This window comes from Zingiber officinale, chromosome 2A (genome assembly GCF_018446385.1).
Source record: "Zingiber officinale cultivar Zhangliang chromosome 2A, Zo_v1.1, whole genome shotgun sequence".
Classification (NCBI taxonomy): domain Eukaryota; kingdom Viridiplantae; phylum Streptophyta; class Magnoliopsida; order Zingiberales; family Zingiberaceae; genus Zingiber; species Zingiber officinale.
The window spans coordinates 122,901,225-122,921,925 of record NC_055988.1 but is presented as its reverse complement, the minus strand read 5'-3'; the positions used below and the strand labels follow the sequence as shown (position 1 = coordinate 122,921,925).

General features: G+C 37.4%; 1 protein-coding gene and 1 pseudogene across 1 annotated transcript; both read right to left on the bottom strand.

The window, feature by feature from the left end:
* Positions 1 to 1,932: 1,932 nt before the first annotated feature.
* Positions 1,933 to 10,874, bottom strand: LOC122042161 (putative clathrin assembly protein At2g01600). The gene is made up of 15 exons (XM_042602138.1): positions 10,651 to 10,874; positions 10,492 to 10,561; positions 10,292 to 10,389; positions 6,859 to 6,997; positions 6,616 to 6,743; positions 6,424 to 6,516; positions 6,267 to 6,317; positions 5,743 to 5,808; positions 5,567 to 5,632; positions 5,306 to 5,386; positions 5,138 to 5,218; positions 3,555 to 3,731; positions 3,404 to 3,479; positions 3,199 to 3,314; positions 1,933 to 2,548 (listed from the first exon to the last, which is right to left on the bottom strand). Exons 1-15 carry the CDS (start codon positions 10,738 to 10,740, stop codon positions 2,168 to 2,170), a joined length of 1,713 nt encoding a protein of 570 aa, XP_042458072.1. The 5' UTR covers positions 10,741 to 10,874; the 3' UTR covers positions 1,933 to 2,167.
* A 4,543-nt stretch (positions 10,875 to 15,417) lies between these two features.
* On the bottom strand, positions 15,418 to 20,608 carry LOC122042160 (annotated as a pseudogene).
* Between the last annotated feature and the right edge of the window lie 93 nt (positions 20,609 to 20,701).

The following is a 20,701-nucleotide window of genomic DNA, read 5'->3' as shown; positions in this document are numbered from 1 at the left end:
TAGGAAGTTAGAGCAATCGGAACTCTAAAGGGACGCGTACAAGCTTGTAGAAGAGTTGTTGTTTGAAGCTTGGTCGAGATACTCTTATAAAGGTTGTGGAAGGCACCTTCCATAGGGTTGAAGGCGCCTCCAACATGTAAAACTTTATCCCAAAAAGAGCTAACTCCTATCGCCGAAGAGGTTAGAATTTTATCTTGCGGAAGGTGCCTTCCATCTACCGAAGGCGTCTTCCATGAACAGTGTCAAGATGTCTTCCAATGTTTGAAGTCGCCTCGGGTATTGTCCACTCGAGGCTTTTTGTGCTCTTCTTGCCCTGCAAAATATGTTAGTCCAATAAACTAAATAATAACCTGCAAGACAAGTGTTAGCACAATAATAAATAGTAATAATAATTAGCTCCAGTCTTCCCTAGACTAGGAATTAGTCAAGGTCTTAGTTTAGGGATCCAAAATGGGCATAAACTGGACTGACACCTATTGTCCTTCAACTAGGACGTTTCCTCATCGGGTCACTCTCCTCCAGTGACTTACCTTCACTTACCAACTTGCAGTCGGCTGACTAGCCTCTTGATCCACCAGGTATTCATGTCAGTTGTCGGGTCTATAGACCCAAATGGACTTCTTCCGATTGTCAAGTCCTATGGACCCAACCGGACTTCCCGCAAGATATTAGGTCAGTCATTTGATCTATCTGGACTTCATACCAACTATCGAGTTCTCAGAACTAGTTGGATTTCAGCCTGGTGTTAGGTTCTCTAGACCCGTCAACTTCTGCACGCTTAATAAAGTAATTAGATTACATAAAGACCTAACTTAACTCATTATTCATCAAAATCTGAGTTAGACCCTTGATGTAAATTATATTAACATAAACAACTACATCTCCATTGTAAAAATGATATAGTTACTCTCAAATATACTATTCAATATTATTATTTTTAGTCTATTAAATTTTGAACCGATCCATGAATAAGATAAGATCGTGTTATAACAACGACATATAATTATGAAATCATAACTATTATATATATATATATATATATATATATATATATAAATATAAAATAATAATAATAATAATAATAATATTTCATAGTTACGTTATCTTGTATAATACTATTTAATCCTAATTATTATAATTATACTAATAATAATTATGATTTTATAATTATTACAATGTCGACCTGCCTTATTTATACAATTGACTGATCGATGGGTTTATAATTTAATGCTTTTGTGATACAGAGGTGTATTATATTTTGAAAGAGATGGATAGCATGAGACGCTCATTGATTTGTTGTTTTTTTTTTTTAACAAAAACGGTTACAAAGGAAAGGAGCCATGTGTGGGCGGGGCCAAGTGTCGGCGAGGGAAGGCGCCGAAGTCGCATCCTTCTTCGCCGCGGAGACGGATGGCAACGTTTGATGGCGGCCCGGTCCAATCGCCATTCGTGACTGACGCATGACTCCGTGTCTGCAGTGTCGAAGAGGGCGACGGGCACGTGGCGGAAACGTGGAGATTAGCTAACCACCTCCTGACCTTATCCATCCACCGAACAAGTGGGGCAGTGGGTTAACGGAACGGATACATCGGACCGACTCGACCGTAGGAAGATGACAAAAATGTTTTGGACACTGATATAACATTGAATATAACTTGAATCGTATGGTCAATCTCAAACAGTTGCACAGATGTGAATATTTGGCGCTGCGGGCCACGCTGCAACGTCAAGGTGCTCAAATAATTTTTCAAACATCTCCCATTCGAATCCTAACTACTATAAAACATCTTCTTTCAATGAGAAAAAACATCTACTTACAAATTTATCTATGAGACTGGGCCATCCACTTCCCGGACTAATTAGACCAAAGCCCAATTATATATAATAAAAAAAACAGAAATGCATATTTGATAATGATGTTATGGTTCACAATGAGGTAAAAAGAGTGCATACAATAATTATCGCAAAGGGAATGGAAACTAACCAGACAACTCTCGAGTCATGAATGAGCAATACAGGTTAACTAATCGACAATTTGTCCAAGAGGCAAACTGATCACAGCACCATCCAGCATTTTTCATATATTTTCGTGTAAATTACTACTTATTTGTTCCTAGACAAAATCCAAAAGAATTCATGGGACGGTAGAATATACGGGCTCGATGAGCTAGATCAGCTGGGGGCTTCCGAAAGGGTTGCTGGGCTGTTGAGGATTGTAACCTGGGAGGGCTCTGAAACCATCATCACCGAAGGGATTTGGCGCAGTCACCAAGCTGACCTGCTGTTGCTGCTGCTGCTGCTGATAGAGAGGCTGCCCGAAGGGATTGGGTTGCATGTACATGGACATCTGTTGCTGCTGCTGGGCCATGGCGGCCATTTGGACGGCTGGAGAGGCGGCAAATTGGTTTGACATTGCGAATGGATCAGATGCCATGAATGGATTTGGAGGTGGTGCTCCGTAGTACTGTGGTTGCTGCTGCTGTCGCTGCTGCCTGTATGCCCCCTCATCATATAGACTGTCCAACGTGAGTTTATCCAAGCCACCAGCCTGCAAGTCACAATAATAATAATAACGGTATTCAAGTTTGTTTGTGAGATTATAAAGGGGGGCAGAAATAAGATATAATGAGAGATATTCTCACATGCGATTCAGAATTTGAAATGAGATGTTTTACAGACTGCTTCAAACAATAAGATAGTCATTCTCGACTCCACCATCATAGTGGAGTTAGTCTCAATAACATCAGCATGATGAAGATACAAATCTACACTGCTATGTGAAGATAGGAAGATGGCAATGTTTTGGGTCACACATCGATGTCATCATCACTGTGCAAGAGTCGATCCAACCCTCATCACCGGCTCTAAGCTTCCACATGGCAAGATCAGGTTTTGTTTTACAAAATGAGCTAGATTTAATCTGATGAGTTCTTTAAATAAGTTTTCTTTTTCCCCAGAGAATTGGTAGAAAAGTAATCCATTTTGAATCGTATTGAATCATTATGATTCCTTCGAACTCCTATTCAATTCAAACCATATTTTACCCAAACCATTTCTATTGATACAAATCATGACAAGGACTATTGAAACTATAACAACCCTAATAAAATCAAGCAGCACACAATATTCAACTATGCATAAGAACAAATCTACATAGTTAACACTCTCAGTAGAGAAGGGAAAATTGGATAGACTAACCAGTTTGCTTTCGGTAACAGCAGCATTATTGTTACTTGGAGTAGTCACCAAGGCAAGTTCCCATCCTGTTGGATCAAATCCTTTATCTTGAAGGCTGCCAGATTCAGTTGTAACACCTGCAAGTAAATGTGATTGTCCTCACCATCACTTCTGTACTGAATCTAACAAAAGAAAATTATGAGTTGAAGGAAGTTCATATTCATACTGGCAGGAACGATTGCCAAGGCTAATGCATTACTTTCTTCTAGTGCTGATACGTTTGGATTTATTTCATTTAGTCCCTGTACACCAAGAGATGATTGTCAATCAGGTAGGAATAACAAATCCAAAAAAAAAAAATCTCATTAAAAACTTACAAGAAGATCTACGGTGTCTGAACTTTCTGCCTTGGGAGGTGGGGCGGGAGGGGTGGGAGATGCATCTCCAATGGTGGGTGTTGCTGATTCAGTATCTTCAAGAGATGGTTGTTCTTCCTCAACTGTGGCAGGAACTGCTTCGACTTTGTAAGTCAGAAGGAGTCTCTCTGGGAATTCCTATCACAAGACAGATCAACAATTACCCTATTGAATAGACTTCACGAGGATAATATGAGGGAATCAATGTAGATGTATGTTGAGTGTTCACATATACTTCAGTGTTTGATTATCATCAATTAATTTATTATAGATGAGATTAGTCAACCATATGAAGAACTTACCTGCACATTCTTAACAGTAGAAATAGAAGATCCCAAGCCAATAAATTGAACAAACCCTTTTGTAGGATTCAGATGTTAATAATTAAAAGCAATTATTCTATCATGAATTGTCATCCAGAAAGGACAACTGTTTCATTAGCCCATTGGTGTCCCTTGACTCCTAACTGTATAATGTGTCCCTTGACTCCTAACTTTATAATACTTCTTGGTGAGTCCTTACTAACAACTTCAATTTTAGAATGCCCATCCATCTGCTTAGCTCAAACCAAAAGAAGAGAGAGAAGTGACACGATGGAAGTTTCCAAAGAACAGGACAATGGAGAAGCGTGGTGACATGAAGAGCGGAGAACATTTAACTAGTACCATGGAGAATACAGTTCCGCTGACATGTTTGCCACCCACCACCACCAATGTAATGGCTTGCTACTCATTGCAACTGTGCGCCAAGATACAGAGGAAATGGCAAAGCAAAAGGGAAGAGATATTAAAATTTTTTAGAAAAGACCATAATACACAATGATGATAAGGGTAGAAGATTCATGATTGATTATGTGAGACTGTCACCATTGGGCTCTATGTAAATAATCATTGTACTAATGTCTTTCATCTCCATGCATTTCCAATGGCTCATCAGCTTGAAATTAATTGAAAAACTTCATCACTTTGGCAATATAAGATCACTATAACATCATGTTTATCATCACATAATTGTTGAGCGCAAATAATATTGTTGCTATTTATTTGATACCCAGTTGTCTTTCACTGTTATTTATTCTTTAGTCAATTCTAAATTCTGTATTTGCAATTCTTTATAGATAAATATTTTTGAGAGTTAGAATGGAATATGAAGGAAAACATTATCTTCAAGCATAAAAAATTCATGTATTTTTGAGCTTATCTAATTGGTAATTCTAACCCCATCTGCATTTATATGGATTTTGCTAAAACAATCCTAGTCAATCCGAGTGTTTGTTCCTGTCCTACAGACCTGGCACTTAAAACATGGATTCATTGTTTAGCTGCAGGTAGAGGCCAGTGGTCGTAGCAATTTATACATAAAAGCTATCACAAAATAAAAGGGAAAAACACATCTTTTCTCCATCTTCATACAGTAAATTTCATGGCATATGAAGCATTTGCAAAAGCCAAAATTTGGAAATAAGACATTGTATTTCAATATACAAAATACATGAAATGACAACTTGAATAAAAAATATAGTACTAGTCCAACTAGTTACTTACCAACGGTTCTCTTGAGACTGAAACCATACGTGGAGCCTCTCTAATGTATTCTTCCATAGTTGCCAGAAATGATTGTGGAGGCTAATAAATTAGGAAAAGTTTCAAATAATCCATATTAACTAAAGAAAATGCTAGGGAATTTTTAAAATCATGCAAGGGTGTTACTACCTCCCTCAAGTTTGGAAACTGGAAGTTTCTAGCGAGTTCCAGTCCACGACAAACTTCATAAAATTCTGAAAGACTTGCAGCCTGAAAAGAAAAAGCCTTCATTAGGAACCAAAAAAAGGAGGGAAAATAGTTTCTTTTATTTATGCTGTTTCGTATCACCTTGAACATGATTACTAAAAACAATCTAAACAGTACTGCAATCACAAGCAGAAACTAAATTATTATGTGCCAAAAGATTTCTTAAATGAAAATATCAGAGACCTGTTGGCCAGCCCTTCTGTAGATTTCAAGGGCTTGGATTGCTTCATGTCTTGGCATCTCAAAGAACTGCAATGGAGAGAAAACTAGTGAGCTAAGCCAAACTAGATGCACGGTTGTCGTTCTCTAAAATGTCAACATGTGAAAACTCCAGCAAGAAGAGAAATTCAAGACAATACCTTGTCAACTAGGTTGATGATACCATCATTTATAGCACAGTATATTTTGAAGCTCTCTTTCAGTACCTAATAAGGAATGGAGAGAAAAAAATTGGAATAAGAGAAACAAAATTGCGTCTCTGTTATAGAGAGACAAAAAACATGAACTAATAATGGTGGACAAATAACAAGGCAACAGGTCATATGTAGAAAAAAGAAAGCAGTTTTCAGTATTGAGAGCAATTATGGATAGATCTGCTTTTATCTTTCATGCTAGACAACCCCAAATAATACTTAATCATGAAGAAACTCAATTTACACTAACCGTTTGTCTCTAAATGAGAACACTTTTCTGAGTTCAACAGTATGACAGCAGATTTTTTCTTGCAGTCACAGAACACTATAAAATATCAAACAACTTGGTTGAATTTGACTTGGGACAGAACACTTTCCAAAAAAAGGTTATAATGTAATGTAAACACAAGAATGTACTACCTAGTAACAGGAAGAAACAATAATTTTTTTTCTAAAAGAAAGTTGCTCACCAAAGCTAGTGCATACTGGACAACATAGTTGCTAACAGCTGCTCCTTCTGGCTGCAAAACCAACCAGAAACCAGTGTGAACATCCATTAAACAGAAGTAGAAAAAATAAAATAAATTTCATAAATTTTATTTCTCTAAGGGTTGAAGTGATGGTTACATGACATCCAACAAGCCGGTATAATAACTGCTGTAAAGCAGGCAATTGCTCCAATAAATCTTCACTTTTCAGTTCTCTGGTTTTACTATGCCCCTGTCAGAAATGTGTTGGATAAGTAGAACAATTCAGCATTTCTAGTAAAATTTCCCTGTGCAATAAAACATGTTTGATTGTTCAGAAGTCTGTCTAGACCTTTTCAGAACCTGGAGCAGGTCGTACCAAACGCTCAGCTTCGACATCATACTTCAAGACCTTGAAACATTCAAGTCTTTCCTCCAAAAACAAAGCATAAGCACGCACCCACGCAGAGCAATCCCAAGCTGCCAATGATACAAGTAAAGTATTTCTCCCAACATAAGAAAATGAAGTTACAAAATCCAGCGCTGAAACATAGGTTCTCAATTTGTTCTCTTCTATGTAGGTATAAGCAAATACCAATAGGACTTGAATCATCCTTGAAATTTGATAGTTGAAGAATTCGGACCCTTTGTGAGAAATTAAGAAGCTCTTCACGAAATGTGGGGTCACCCTCCCTGAGAGCCCTATGGATTACTATCAGTGTCTTTAACGCCACCTGCATCAAACCATTTACTATGATCAGTAATGGATAATAATAACAATAACAACAGCAATAATAATAGGATATAGTAGAGGTGACAGTTTAGAATGGAACTAGGTGAAACACTGAATACTCATAGTTTGCAAATTAATATAGTCTATCACCTGTACAACTATCTATAAAGATGTTCGGGTATCTTCTCAAGCATCTCATTATTAAACTACAGAAATCCATCTGAATTCAAATAATATAAAATTGAGATTAAGTGTTAAAATGGAACATAAGTAGATCAATTAATTTGGTTAACTTGCAGTCACATTGTGCAGATTTAGCAATGATCAGCCAATGTCAACCAAGACCAGCTAATATCCAGCTCAATCTTCTAATAGACTAGAACCAACCAAGACAAAAGAGTGATGAATTAAAGAAAAAAATAAAATCTTTTAGAAATAAATTGGTACAGTAAAACAGATATGTTTCTTTATCTAGTTCTTAAATTTAGAATATTTTTATTATTTTTATAATTCTAGCAAACCAAGTTCGCCTAATAATGTCTTACCACACTGAATACTATGAGGACTATAAAAGAGTCCTCGTCTCATTGTTAAAGTCATTCAATCATTCAAGCAAATACTAGTCTGGAGACTTTCTCTCATGCAGCATTGCTGATTGAAGCATGAATCTGTGAGGTTATCAGTTGACACACATGATTCATCCAGGCCTTACATCAAGACTCATGGGAATAATGGTTAAGGCACGTGACCATGCCCGAGCTACATTAATTGCTATCAAAACACAACCTCACTCTCAACCATGTATCCATATTGTCTCTCTTCATTGAGGCGCACAGCCATGGTTGTTCTATGTCAAAGCACAATCTCATCGTCAACCCTGTACGCATCATCGTCTCCCTTCATACTTCATTGTTATATCCACTTGTATGCCATCATCTTCTCCTCCAATGCCTTCACACCTCTCTCTCCTTGTTATTCCCACAAAAAACCATTTTTGTATTTCAAACTTGGGCTTGCAGCCGGCTGAATTGGCGAGTTCCAGTAGAAAAAATGAAAGTAAATTGTAGGCTAAACCAATTTATTTCACAAAAAATGTCTGATATTAGGCAATTGGGTTTTGATTCAAGATACATTGAAAATAGAAATTGCAATAAATTGAGATCCAATCCAAGAGAAATTTCAAGATCAAAAGAATCAACTTGGAAAGAAAAAACTGCAAATGAGAAGGAAGCTGTTAAAGAACGACAAAAGCAAATTGGTTTGCATAATTGTGGTATAGTTAGTTGCAAACTCTTTTTGAAGATTAATCTTTTATTGTGTTTAAGTATTTAAGCAATTAATAAATATTCCTGCACCCAAAACTCATTGAAGACCATTCCATGATGTTTCATTAATCCAAATATAATAAATCATAGAAGGCTTCCACTCCAATTATTGTGAGTAACTAGATGTGGCCTTAAAAATTTATAGAAAGATGTTTACAAAAAAATTGTAGCATCTTCTGAACATCAATGAGGACTCTTGAAACATAAATGTTAACTATTTTCAAAAGATATAAATCCAATAAAGTGTTATCCAAAGAAAACATCCACTATAATATTGACTGAATCAATTGTTTAAACCACACTGCACAGCAATTCAATTTAAGCACCAACAAGCCACATTGAAAAGCAGGACATAAGACAAACATAAAGCATACACCAATTATTATAATTTATGATGAAAACTGAAAATTAATCCGTTCATACTAGAAAAGGAAATAAAGCATTAAAAATCAACGGAAAAAAAAACTCCATCTAAATTTACCAACACAAAGAGGCATACATACCACTTACTAATGCTTGTTTGAAAGGTCCAAATCATTGCCATATCATAAGTGAGGATGGTTCGGAGTTTTACTCACAAGCAAGCAAGAAAATAATTTATGATCAATTGACATTCAATATCCAATTCTAGTCTCAAGCCCACTTCATGTTCTTATAACTATGGTATTTATTTTTCCACTTCTGTTTTTCCATTTCCCAATATCGTCCCCTGCACATATTACATTTTTTTATAATTCTAGATCAAATCCTATTCGCCATTTTTTTTCATATTTATAGAACTCTATCTGGAAACTGAATGATTGTACTTCCTATTTGGTGTATTGTGCTCCTTTCCAGTATGTCAGTATGTGACCCTTCTACTCTTATACACCACCATGCTTGACCTAACTACATGCTCTTATAACTCTTACTGCTAAAAAACAATATAAAGTAGCAACGAAATTCCTGCTCAGCAATTCATATCAAGTCTGCAGTGTTGTGTCCATATACAGCACAATAGTATGCAGAGCACGCACAAAAAATCTGCTGCATGTAACTGTCCCACTAAAAAAACAGTAAGACAATATGTTAGCACCTGCACTCCTCAACTCTTACACCTATGAATTCAACAACTTAAAAAACCTAAGGGAAGTGGCATAAAAACAAGTCAAAAAATCTAACCTTTATCTAGAACTTATTAGAATGCTAACAGCAAAGGGGGTTTGGGTCCATCGTATTAGACCTTGTTACACAACATGGAGTATTTTCAGTTGTTCTAGCCTTGATCTGTTATCAACAAGCCAAAAGAAACCAAAACTAGAAAATCCTTTATGTACCAAGTACCAACAGAACAAGGAGTTCACAACATTTTATAATCATAATTCTAACCAATAATCTAGGTTGCTGGCCTTGACCACATGAATGTTCTGGAATATTTATTATTGTTGCTTTAACAAGGGAATTGTGAAAGGGTGGTGGCAGAACCATGAAAGTCCATGAAATTCTATCTCAACTGGGATGTCGGCCAGCCAAGCATAAGACTAGTGGGTTTTATACTACTTGAATCTTGCATCTAGATAAATTTTCTTCAAACACAAACTATGGCAGATGCTTTCTTTATGTGTACTTTCAACTTTCTACCACCTATGCATCTACAGAATTCACATGATATGCCTGCTGCAACTCAAATATCATATCAAAACTGTATAAGATGACACACGTTGTTCAATAATATTCAAGTTCGCTTCCCTTTCCCCAAAATTGGAGGACTTATTTTCCCCCTTACTGTCTTCCTTTCTTCCTTTCCTTTTCAAACGATCAACTATAAAAGTGGCAATAACTACTTTGGTACCAAACCCACAAAAGAAAAGGAATCCTCATAAATCTCTTCTCAAACACATATCCAACAAATTTTCTCAAACACATAATTTTCTTCTCAAATACGATGCAGAAGAAGGGACGGAAGGGCAGACGAAGGGAGAGAGGGGTACCGTCCAATTGCGCGTCTTGGCGAGTCTCCGTGCAAGGGCGTGGATGCAATAGGCTACATCTGCGCGAGGGCGGGTGATCGAAGTGGCCGCCAAGATCTCTGCAACTCATCGCAGTCCGGAAAATATGAAATTGATGATAGAAAAAAAAAAGGACAAAATTTGGGGGAAGGGGGAAACGGAAAGGGGAAAGTAGAACTGACTCCTTAGATGTCGCTCCTTGGGCGGGCACTCGACATGATTGGTGGACTTCACGATCGCCACATCCAAATCCTTCGATCAAGAAAAAAACAAAGGGCGATGTTCAGGAACTACAGCAGGAGAAAAAGGAAGGGGAAAAGGGGAAGGATTTGGGTTTTTACCTTAAAATCGCTGTTGAGGTTGGCGAGGCCGACGGTGGTGGAGTCTTTGAGAGCGCCCACGGCCTTCCTCCAACCCTGCAGCGTCGCCATGCGCCTTCTCCTCCGCGACTCTCTCGATCGTCGTCCCCTTTTCGCTCTTTCGGCGGCTTGCGTGATGCAGACGCGTTCCTCGTTCTCGCACAGGCGTCAGAGTGTGTGTGTCCGCCGTTTCCTTGACATTTCTTCCCACTTGTCCCAATTATTTTATTTTATTTTTTTACTTTTTATTATTTGTTGCCGAAAATATTTTCCCGATTTACCAAAAAGAACCCATATATTTCGCCTTTGCTAGAAGGTACACTTTTTATTTTATTAAAAAAATTCCATTTCAAAAATTTTCTCTCTAACCAAATCAACTTTCAAAAGATTTCCATTTGAAATTGTATTTTTTTTTTGTAAATGCACTTCACTCAAAAATCAAAATATAGAAATATTCACAAATGATTTATTTTAACTAACTAAAAGAGGGAAAATTATGCTTTTTTGAAGAAAAAAATTAAATTAGCAAAAAACAAGGATATAATTTAATAAATTACTCAATAAGACACTTTTTATTTTTATTAAAATCAAAAGAATACTAGAAAATAGCAAAATAGCCATTTTATATTTAAAGTTATCTTTATTTTAGTATTTTTATAATAATTTTGATTAAACTATTCTAACATATTCAAAATTAATAAATAATTCTAGATAAAATTATTTTAATATTAATTTTTAAATATAATTTAATCAATACTGATCCAATTTAATTAAAACTACTGTAATATATAACAAAAATTTCAACTTCTCGATAATTCTAAAATTGGGATACTCTTTCTCCACTAAAATCTGGTGGCAAGGCGTTTCTCCAAATATTCATCATTAAATTCTCAACTATAGTATTAGGATATTTTCCTCCACTAAAATGAAATATCTGTTAGATTGTTAGACCGTCCATTGTGAGCTCTTTTAAACTTATTCCTATGATTAATAGAAAATTTTTTATAAAATCGTACTGATTATGTCCAAAAATAATTGCCAGATGAGAATGAGGATGACAATAGGATGGGACGGAGGTCAATTTATCATTCCCATCTCTATTCCCAAATTATATCCTCTCTCGTCCTGATTTTATCTAATTAGAGAATTTTTATTCATTTGCTGGATTAAATTTTCATTCATATTCTCATCTTCACTTCAAATGTCCTTTAATTTAATTTATTATGTAAATTTTATATATTATAAATTTCTATTAGTTATTAACTTAAATAAGTAATATTTAAAATATTTATTGTATTACTCAATATTATACATATTTAAAATTTAAAATTGATGTTTTTAGGTTAACTATTTTTTTTTATGAAGTCTCGTCTCCTATAAAAATAATAATATTGTGTCTGCATTATCATGTCTCATTTCCTTAAATAGTAATAATCATGATGTGTGCATTGTGATGTCTCATCGCCTGTAAAAAAAAATAATATTGTGTGTGCATTGTTATCTCATCTCTTGAAATAATAATAATGGTATGTGCATTGTGATGTCTCATCGTCTACAAACATAATATTGTTGTGTGTATTGTGATGTCTCATCTCCTTAAATAATAATAATAGTGTGTATTATGATGTCTCGTTACCTACAATAATAATAATGATGTGTGCATTAGACATTATAAATACATATCATAACTGAAAATAATTCAATTACATTATTCATCTCAAAAAATGAATCATAATAATGAAGGTATGACAAATTTATCATTCTCAAACTCTCAAATGATGAAATATTTGACACACACACAAGGCTTATCACTCAAGCGATTTGTCGAAACAATCAAGTCATTTTGAATCATCTGAGTGAAGAAAGCAATAAAGGCAAATATCAAGGATCTATTCATAATCACATAGTGATCAATCGTAATAAATAAGTTGTTGATCATAATCTATTCAATGATTACTTTGCGAAAATCCTACATATAATGCTGTAATGTTTCAAAGAAGATTATGAATGGGACAAACTTATTTATGAGTATTTTTAATGCAGTGAGTAATCATACTAATTATTTTGTGTAGAAAAGAGACAGAATTGGAAAACTTGGCTTATCAGGTTCGCAAAAAATGGCAGTTGCATTTCGAATATTGGCATATGATGTACCAACATACGCTACTGATGAATACATCAAAATAGGAGAATCAACTGTCATAAAAAATGTTAAGAGATTTTGTTGTATTGTTGTTGAAGTATTTGGAGGACAGCAGATCACTCAATGCTAATAATGTTGTGGAAAAATTACCCAACAACATGGGCTGGGTAATATTTCAGTCGTAGTAGAAAGCCAACAATTATTCTAGAAGTTGTAGTTGATTATGATATTTAGATATGACATGCATATTTAGATTTACTCGGATCTAACAATGACATTAATGTCAGAGTCTTCTTATCTTTTTTTCTATCCTTGCTCATGGTATTGCTCCCCCTTCTTGTTATGTCATCCAAGGAAAAGAGTACAACATGAGTTTCTATTTAGCTAGTGGTATATATCCAAAATGGTCTATACTTGTTCAAATAATTCATGATCCATGCGATCCAAAGAATAGGTTATTTGCAATAAAACAAGAGACATGTAGAAAAGATGTTGAGCGAGCATTTTGAGCGCTTCAATCACGTTTTGAAATTGTTGCAGGACCTTCACGTTTTTGGCAGAAAATAGTTTACATGATATAATGACTTCATGTATTATTATGCATAATATGATAATTGAAGATACGCGCGATATGAATGCATCAATTGTTGATTAAGCTGAAGTTCCATCGGCTGCAGATGTTGATACAACAGTAGATGGTAATACCCGATTTTAAGAGTTTCTTACTGATCCTGTCCGAACGCTGAATCAACGGACGCTGGGCACGTGTCACTCTCCACGTTGCTGACGTAGATCTCCGACCGGTCGTACGGTCCTCCGGCGAACCTGCAAGGAAGTCGGGCCGGGAAGGGGTTCCCGGCGACGACCCTCCGACGTTCAAGTCAGGCAAGTGGACAAAGAAGAAGTGGCTTCTAATATCTCAGAACGCGTACCTCCGGTGAAGTGTGAGACCCTTTATATAGAGCTGGGAAGGGGCTCACGCACATATACCGAGGTGAATACGTGTCCTCAACCCATACCTCAGTATGGGCTTGTCAGAAAAGCTTACCTGACCTCATACTGCTACAGTCTGAGCACGTCTTTGATGGGACAGCGGAACCCTCTGTCATAAGATCCCGCGTATGGCCTGCTCATCGAACATACCGCTGTCAAAAGATGTTCCCTTGTCCTTTTGTCTCTTCTTACTCCATGCCGAGTGTCCGGTCGATCAGCAGTCACGGGCATCGTCCGGCCGGTCATATGTGCTGGTTCACTTAGGAGATTCCCGGTAGTGTGCTCTGTGGAGACTGTTCGCAGTATTGCTACTTTATGCCTTCGCCCGAGCGGGCCACCCGCTCGGCCATACGACCCTATTCAACATGAGCGTCGGAACCCTGCCTCCTCGCCGGGTGCTTTTGACTCTGATGAGACCCCGTTCGGCCGACCGGTCTCCCCTTCTCCGGTCGGCCGTTCGACCCTTTGACTTCCAGGTGGCGTTGACTTCCCTCAAAGGTGAATCCCTATTCTTACCGCTGGATCACTTACTAAATATGAAGGGAAAAAAATACTCACTTTATCCTTAGAAATGTATTAATTGAGCATTTTTGGAACAATATAATAATTCTAATAATTAAGATTCATAGTAATATATTTTCAATGAAATGTTATTTATTTTGTGAAAATATTTAAAATATTTTATCTTAATTATTTATGGTTGTGTATTATATTTAAATATGAGTATGTATACTAAATTATTTCCACTAAAATTAAGAGGAAGGTACTACTTTTTATTTTCTTATAAGTAAAAAGATAATATCATAAAAATTAGTTATTATATATCATAAAATTATTAACTTTAATAATAATTATCATTATTATCACAATAAAAATATTTAATAAATTAATATTTATGTTGAATAATAAATTATAAGATGGAAAAATAAAATATTCTAAGTAATATTCCTCTTAGTGTAGGAAATGACATGCATTGATTGGAATTGGAAAAATATTTGATATTGAAACGACACCAAATTAGTATTGAAAATATATCAAAATGAGTTTTATAGTTGGAGAATGGAGATGGTCTTAATGTCGGGAGGGAGGATCCACTAGTCCATAAAAAATAAACCAAGAGATGTATCACTTATAATTATGGCCGAAAGGCCGCCGACGATGGGTAAATAGCTAGGTAACTTGGCACTGAGTGAGGAGCGGTCTCCGGATGACCTCCAACTTCTCATCCCTATCCAAACTATAATATGAAGAGACGATGAATATCAAAAAATGTAATTAATTACAGTTACATCGCAACCACTATCCAACTATAATTATAAATAATTCCTATGTTTTTTTTAATCTCTTATTCTAAGTTTTGTTTTTATCAGGGGATCTGACCTTTTGGTGCTGGTTAAGAAAAAGTGAAATACTCTTTTAATAATAATGGAAAATAAGAGGTTCTCCTTTCAATTTCACCCAATTGTTTTTATTTGGTGGGACCCGCTTGTTGACGAACCACGAGGGAGTTAGATTAGGTGAGCAAAATACCAACAGTATGTCTTGTTAATGCGAGAGTCGCCACCACACAAACAGGTTTGAACTTTGAACCAGCTGTGTAATGTATGCGAATATAAAATTATATAAGATCATATTAAATTGAAAATCTAATATAAAAAAAACTTAAATATGTCATATCCATATGATGTGGTGAAAGGGATCTAACTCCTATGAAGACCATAATATCGTTTTTAATTCACCTGAACAAGATTCAGGTGCAATTTAATCATCCTCGTCATGATCACCACCATGATTCCGTAAACGAAACATCACATACCGAAGCAGACAACAGTGAGATTTACAGTCCCCGTTTTCTCCTCCCCACGCACAGTCAACTCCAGAATCATCGTTCGTCGCCAGCAAGATGCAGATGGAGTCGCCGAATTGTGATCTCTCGTGTCGAGAAATTAGTCTTCGACACAATAAAAGAGAAGTCAGTCGTGGCAGCAGAGGAGCATGACGATGCACCGGTAGATTATGTAAAGCTTCGCCTTCTGCTCCGGCAGGGCCTGGCTCAGCCTCCGCTGCTGCGGCGGCGGAGACGCCTTTCTCTGCTTCCTCCTCGCCTGTTTCTGGTTTCCTCCGGAGGAGAAGATCATGCTTCCCGTTTGGCCTTTGACGGCCTCTTGGACGGTGCCTTGGGGCCTTTTATAGAGGAGGAGGAGGATGAAGGAGACGGGAGAAGGTGGGCCTCGTTTGAAGCTTTATTTTTGATCGTGTCCGTGGCGAAGGCAGGAGCGTGCGCTGCGCTTTGAATTGGCGAGCTGCACGCAGATTGAGGAGCCCTCGGGGGACAAGCCTCTGCCCTCTGCTGTAGCTCGATCTAACGTCTCTTTAATCACAAAAAGAGTGACCTTTTTGACACTGCAAAACACACATGAAACACAGGAATTAGATACAATTTACTTACCAAAACAAGATCTGATTCATGTTCTTCCCTTTCTTCTTTGATGTGATGGTGGAGCAAAGAATCTCACTTGTTACTGCAAACAGGAAAGAAGTCAATTGGCTTCCAAAATGGTGACTGGCTAAAGTTTTGCTAACATCTACAGTCAGAAGAAAACAAAGAACAGAGAAATTCAAAGAGTAAGTTTCCGAAGTATTTTTGGCATTGATCTCCAGAGGCCTGATTGCTTTGATTGGCAGCGTCCTCACAGATTTTAATGGCCATGGTTCATGATGTGCAAGAATCTTGGACCACAAAAGAGCATCAATGGCTCTTCCCACCCTGCCATTTGCCACTCACTCCCTTTACCTCATAAATAGGCTCCACGACCACTGTTTGTCCGGCATCCAACAGCTTCAGATTCCCTAGCAGAAAGCACTTTGTTTTTCAGCAGCTCAGAGAAAAAGAAAGGAAGCTCGCAAGCAACACCAGCTGGAGAAAGCTTAGCAAGAGCTAGGTCTCTTAAGAATCACCGAGGCATCGATCTTTTCAATGATATAGATCATCTGATGAGCGACCAATGCTTGAAAGGGATCAAGAATGGAGGTTAAAACAGAGGCAAATATCACAATTTTATAAAATATTATTTGAATGGAGTAAAGAACTCTAGATCAAAGTCTGTGAAAGTATTTTTGAAACAAGGCAAGAATCACAATCTGCTGAGTTATAGCACGCATCAACAAGAAGGCGAGTTAGCCCTGGAATGCCGACTTCGGTAGCTATTTCCCCGCCATCTGCTGGAAGAACAATAAAATGTCATTAAGATAGGAATCCCTTATGAGTATGTGGCCCAATTGGAATTTTTCGGAATAAGATCACCTAGACAATGTTCCTAAAGCTTTTTGCACCTGGAGTAGTGAATCCAGATCATGCTTCTCAGTAATAATCAACATTTTTAGGCGCCTCTGATTCAACAGCCATGTTACCAATTCAGAAACAAAAGACGACCTGCAGACATTTGAAAAGATATTAGCATTCACAGATCAAGGTGAAGTAAAACAAAAAGGTGTCAGGTAATTGAGTCAGATTGCATCATGAGCATACAGTAATTAAGTGAGAGATCAGAAGCATATTACTAATCAGTTTTTTTTTTCTTATCCCAAAACTCTATGATCTTATCAGCAAGATAAATTTAAGCACAACGACCAAACCTCAGATCAAGTTCAGTAAATAATTTTTGTCAGCGGTTTGAATTATTCAACAGTTAAATCAAAAGCTGTCTGGCAATGAATAAAGCTGTTGTTTTCCATACAAAATGAAATAATAAAGATTCCAAATACACACAGTTGTTCCTGATTTAACACGTAGTTTAAACTGTGGCAGGGAAACCCAACCTAACTTTCAGTTGAAACTAATCTATGATGCATTTACAGATTTAGAAGCTAAAATTATCTACATATGTAGTACAAATAGGCATGACTTCTATGTGCCATCATCAGATACTGACGTTTTCTTTCAGAATGATAGTTGCTAAGCATACGATTAGTGGTACAAAGTATATACTTGTAGGCTACAAATAGACGGTAATTTCTCTGCTTGAAACCAAAACAACTGAAAAAGGAAAGCGCGGCACCATCTCGTTGAATGGCAATTTCTCTTAATCGTCTAACTAAACCAGGTGAAAACTTTAGTCCCAAGGTTTCCCTCCACATACAAGATTGATCTGCATTAAAAGAGAGCAACCAATAATCGCCACTGAGATTCTGAGAATGGTAATTTTACATTGAAAATGCTGGCTAGATATATGAAAACAAATCAATGTGACCAAAAAAAAAAAAACTGTCAAGTGATTTGCATGTGCGTGTGTGTACAGTTCATTAACATAAATGCAGCATGCACCTCTGTAGACAAAAATCCAGTGATTAAAAAATTCTATCTTTTTTGGTTTTATAAAATGAGTAGTAGCGGAAAAAAAAAACAAAGCACAAACAAGATGAATACGAGTTACTTGGTTTGGAGCCTCTGGCGACTCCTACACCAAGACCCACGATCCCTCAGACCGTATCGACGGATAATCCACTATGAATCTCTTGTGAAACCGCCGCAAGTGGGAATTGAATACAACACTAAACTTAAGGATAAGTATAACAACCTACACTTTCCTTTGTGCAGTAATTAACAACTTAATTTTAAATTTTGTTACCCAACACTTGAAGATTATCGGCTCGAGTTCGGTGTTGGACGACTTCTCAGTAGTAGTAGGATGTAGCACTGTCACAGCACAGCGAGAGGACGAAGTCGAAGCAGCCGGAATCTCAAAAGATCGTATATAGAAGTTCTGAATCACTTGTTTTTGCTTGTTGGTCGAACATGCCTTTTAAGCAGTGTTTAGGACACCTCCAACCCCCTTGAAGGCACCTCCAATAGCAAAAATTGATCCCTTCAACTTCGGTCATGATAAGGAGCGCAAACTGCGGCTTCTATCCACTTGAGAGCACCTTCCATGCTCTCCGAGGCACCTCCAGCCCTCTCTAGGGCGTCTCCCATCTATCTAAGGTGCCTCCAACCCATTCAAAGCGCCTCCAATCCATCCGAGGCGCCTCTAATATGTTGGTTTGACATAATAATCTTCTGAAGGCCATATCTTTCGACTTCGAACTCGAAATCAAGATTTGTCAGTTGCCACATGTGCAAAATTCAAAGGTCTACGTTTGTCTCTACAACATAGAGTTAGAAAAATATATGCATGAACAATTTATATAGATTTATGAGTTAGATCCTGTCTCACCGAAATTAGGATCTAATCATGGTCTCAGTTTAGGTTTCCAAAATGGACCTAAACAGGACTTGCGTCTAAAGTCCCTAATCGTGATTCGTCCTTATTGGAACATTTTCTTCCAGTGACTTACATTACGTACCTTGTAGAATCGCTTGACTCCATTTCGGACCAGCAGATCTTCCCGCCTGTTGTCAAGTCCACATACTCAACTGGACTTCGGCAAGCTGTCAGGTCTCGTGGATGCAGCTAGACTTCTTGCCCGATATCGGGTCACTTCTTGACCTATCTGGACTTCTATACCAGTTATCATGCCCTCCAGATCTAGTTGGACTTCAGTATGGTGTGCACACTTGGTAGAAAGGTTAGATTACACAACACTTAACTTTAATACCTTTGTCATGCATCAAAACTTAGGTTTGATCATTGGCGCCAACTGCACCAACAATATATACTAAATGGTGAGTGCAATTGTTGAAAAAATCTACAATAGGCAGATCACAAAAGAGAGTAAAACCTTGTCAAACATCTCCATCAAGTTTGTAAGTAGTAAAACTTTGCCTTGCATCTTTTGCAAGCCCAATATTGAGGAAATAAAAAATCACAAACCGAACAATATGTCAATACATGAATCATATATGTGCACATTGACTAGGATAAACTTGTGAAACTAGGAGAAAGAGACTCTTTCTCATTCACCTTTATTTGTTTCTTTGAAGGAAACAACTATCGAAGGGAATTCATCTTGAAGAGAATTGACAACTAATTATGGCCAGATCAAAGTAATTGCAGTAAAATCAACCACTTACATATTATCACATCCAAGCGCATCTAAAGGTTATCAATATGGTAAAACCAAAATTTACAATAGCAAAAATGGTATATGGATCAGAATTCTTACAGTTAAAAGTTCAGACGACACCTTCACAATGCCAAATAAACTTGATTGTAATCAGAACAGTATAAGATAATATCATCATCATCTAACCCTGGCTTGACATGCTTGAGAGCTAGGTTGCCGAGCCGATCTGGGTACACACAGACCCTGTGCCACTGCACAGAAAATCGATCGGCGTAATCTCTCGGTTCCTCATTATCAAGGCCTCAAGGAGGCGTCGATTATGCCGGATTCCTTCCGTTCCCAGCGAAAAGAGCACCACAGCGCGTCCACTTCTGAAATACTTCTGCACCGGATTCTGCCCAACCTTCCCCCACAAGAATCCCCTGCGAGGCAAACCGCAGTATAAGGATTTAGATCTCTGATCTATGATATGATTCGCTGCAAAACCGCACCTTGTAAACGCCTTGATCGAGGCCGTTTTCGAGGGGGCGCTGGAAGGGGACGCGCCGCTGGGGGGCAGCATCGTCTGGGGTTCCCGGATCGAAACCGGATCGAAAGATAGCGAAGTGGAGTAGGAGCGGGCAGAAGCGGCGCCGAGGAAGAGTCGCTGGCGGCGAGGAAGAACCAGAGAGCGCGAGATCAGGCGCTTCGAAATGGAGGCGAAGGCTGAGAAGGAAGAGGAAGCCATTTGCGGGCAGAAAAGAATGTTTTTGGCTGATGCCCTACTTTGCCGTTTATGGCATACGATTGTAATTTGTTTAATTACTGTTTTTTTCTTAAATGCAACGTTTTTGCTTTTTTCAGGTTTAGATAAAAACAGCCAGTTATTTATTTATTTATTTACTTTTTTAAATA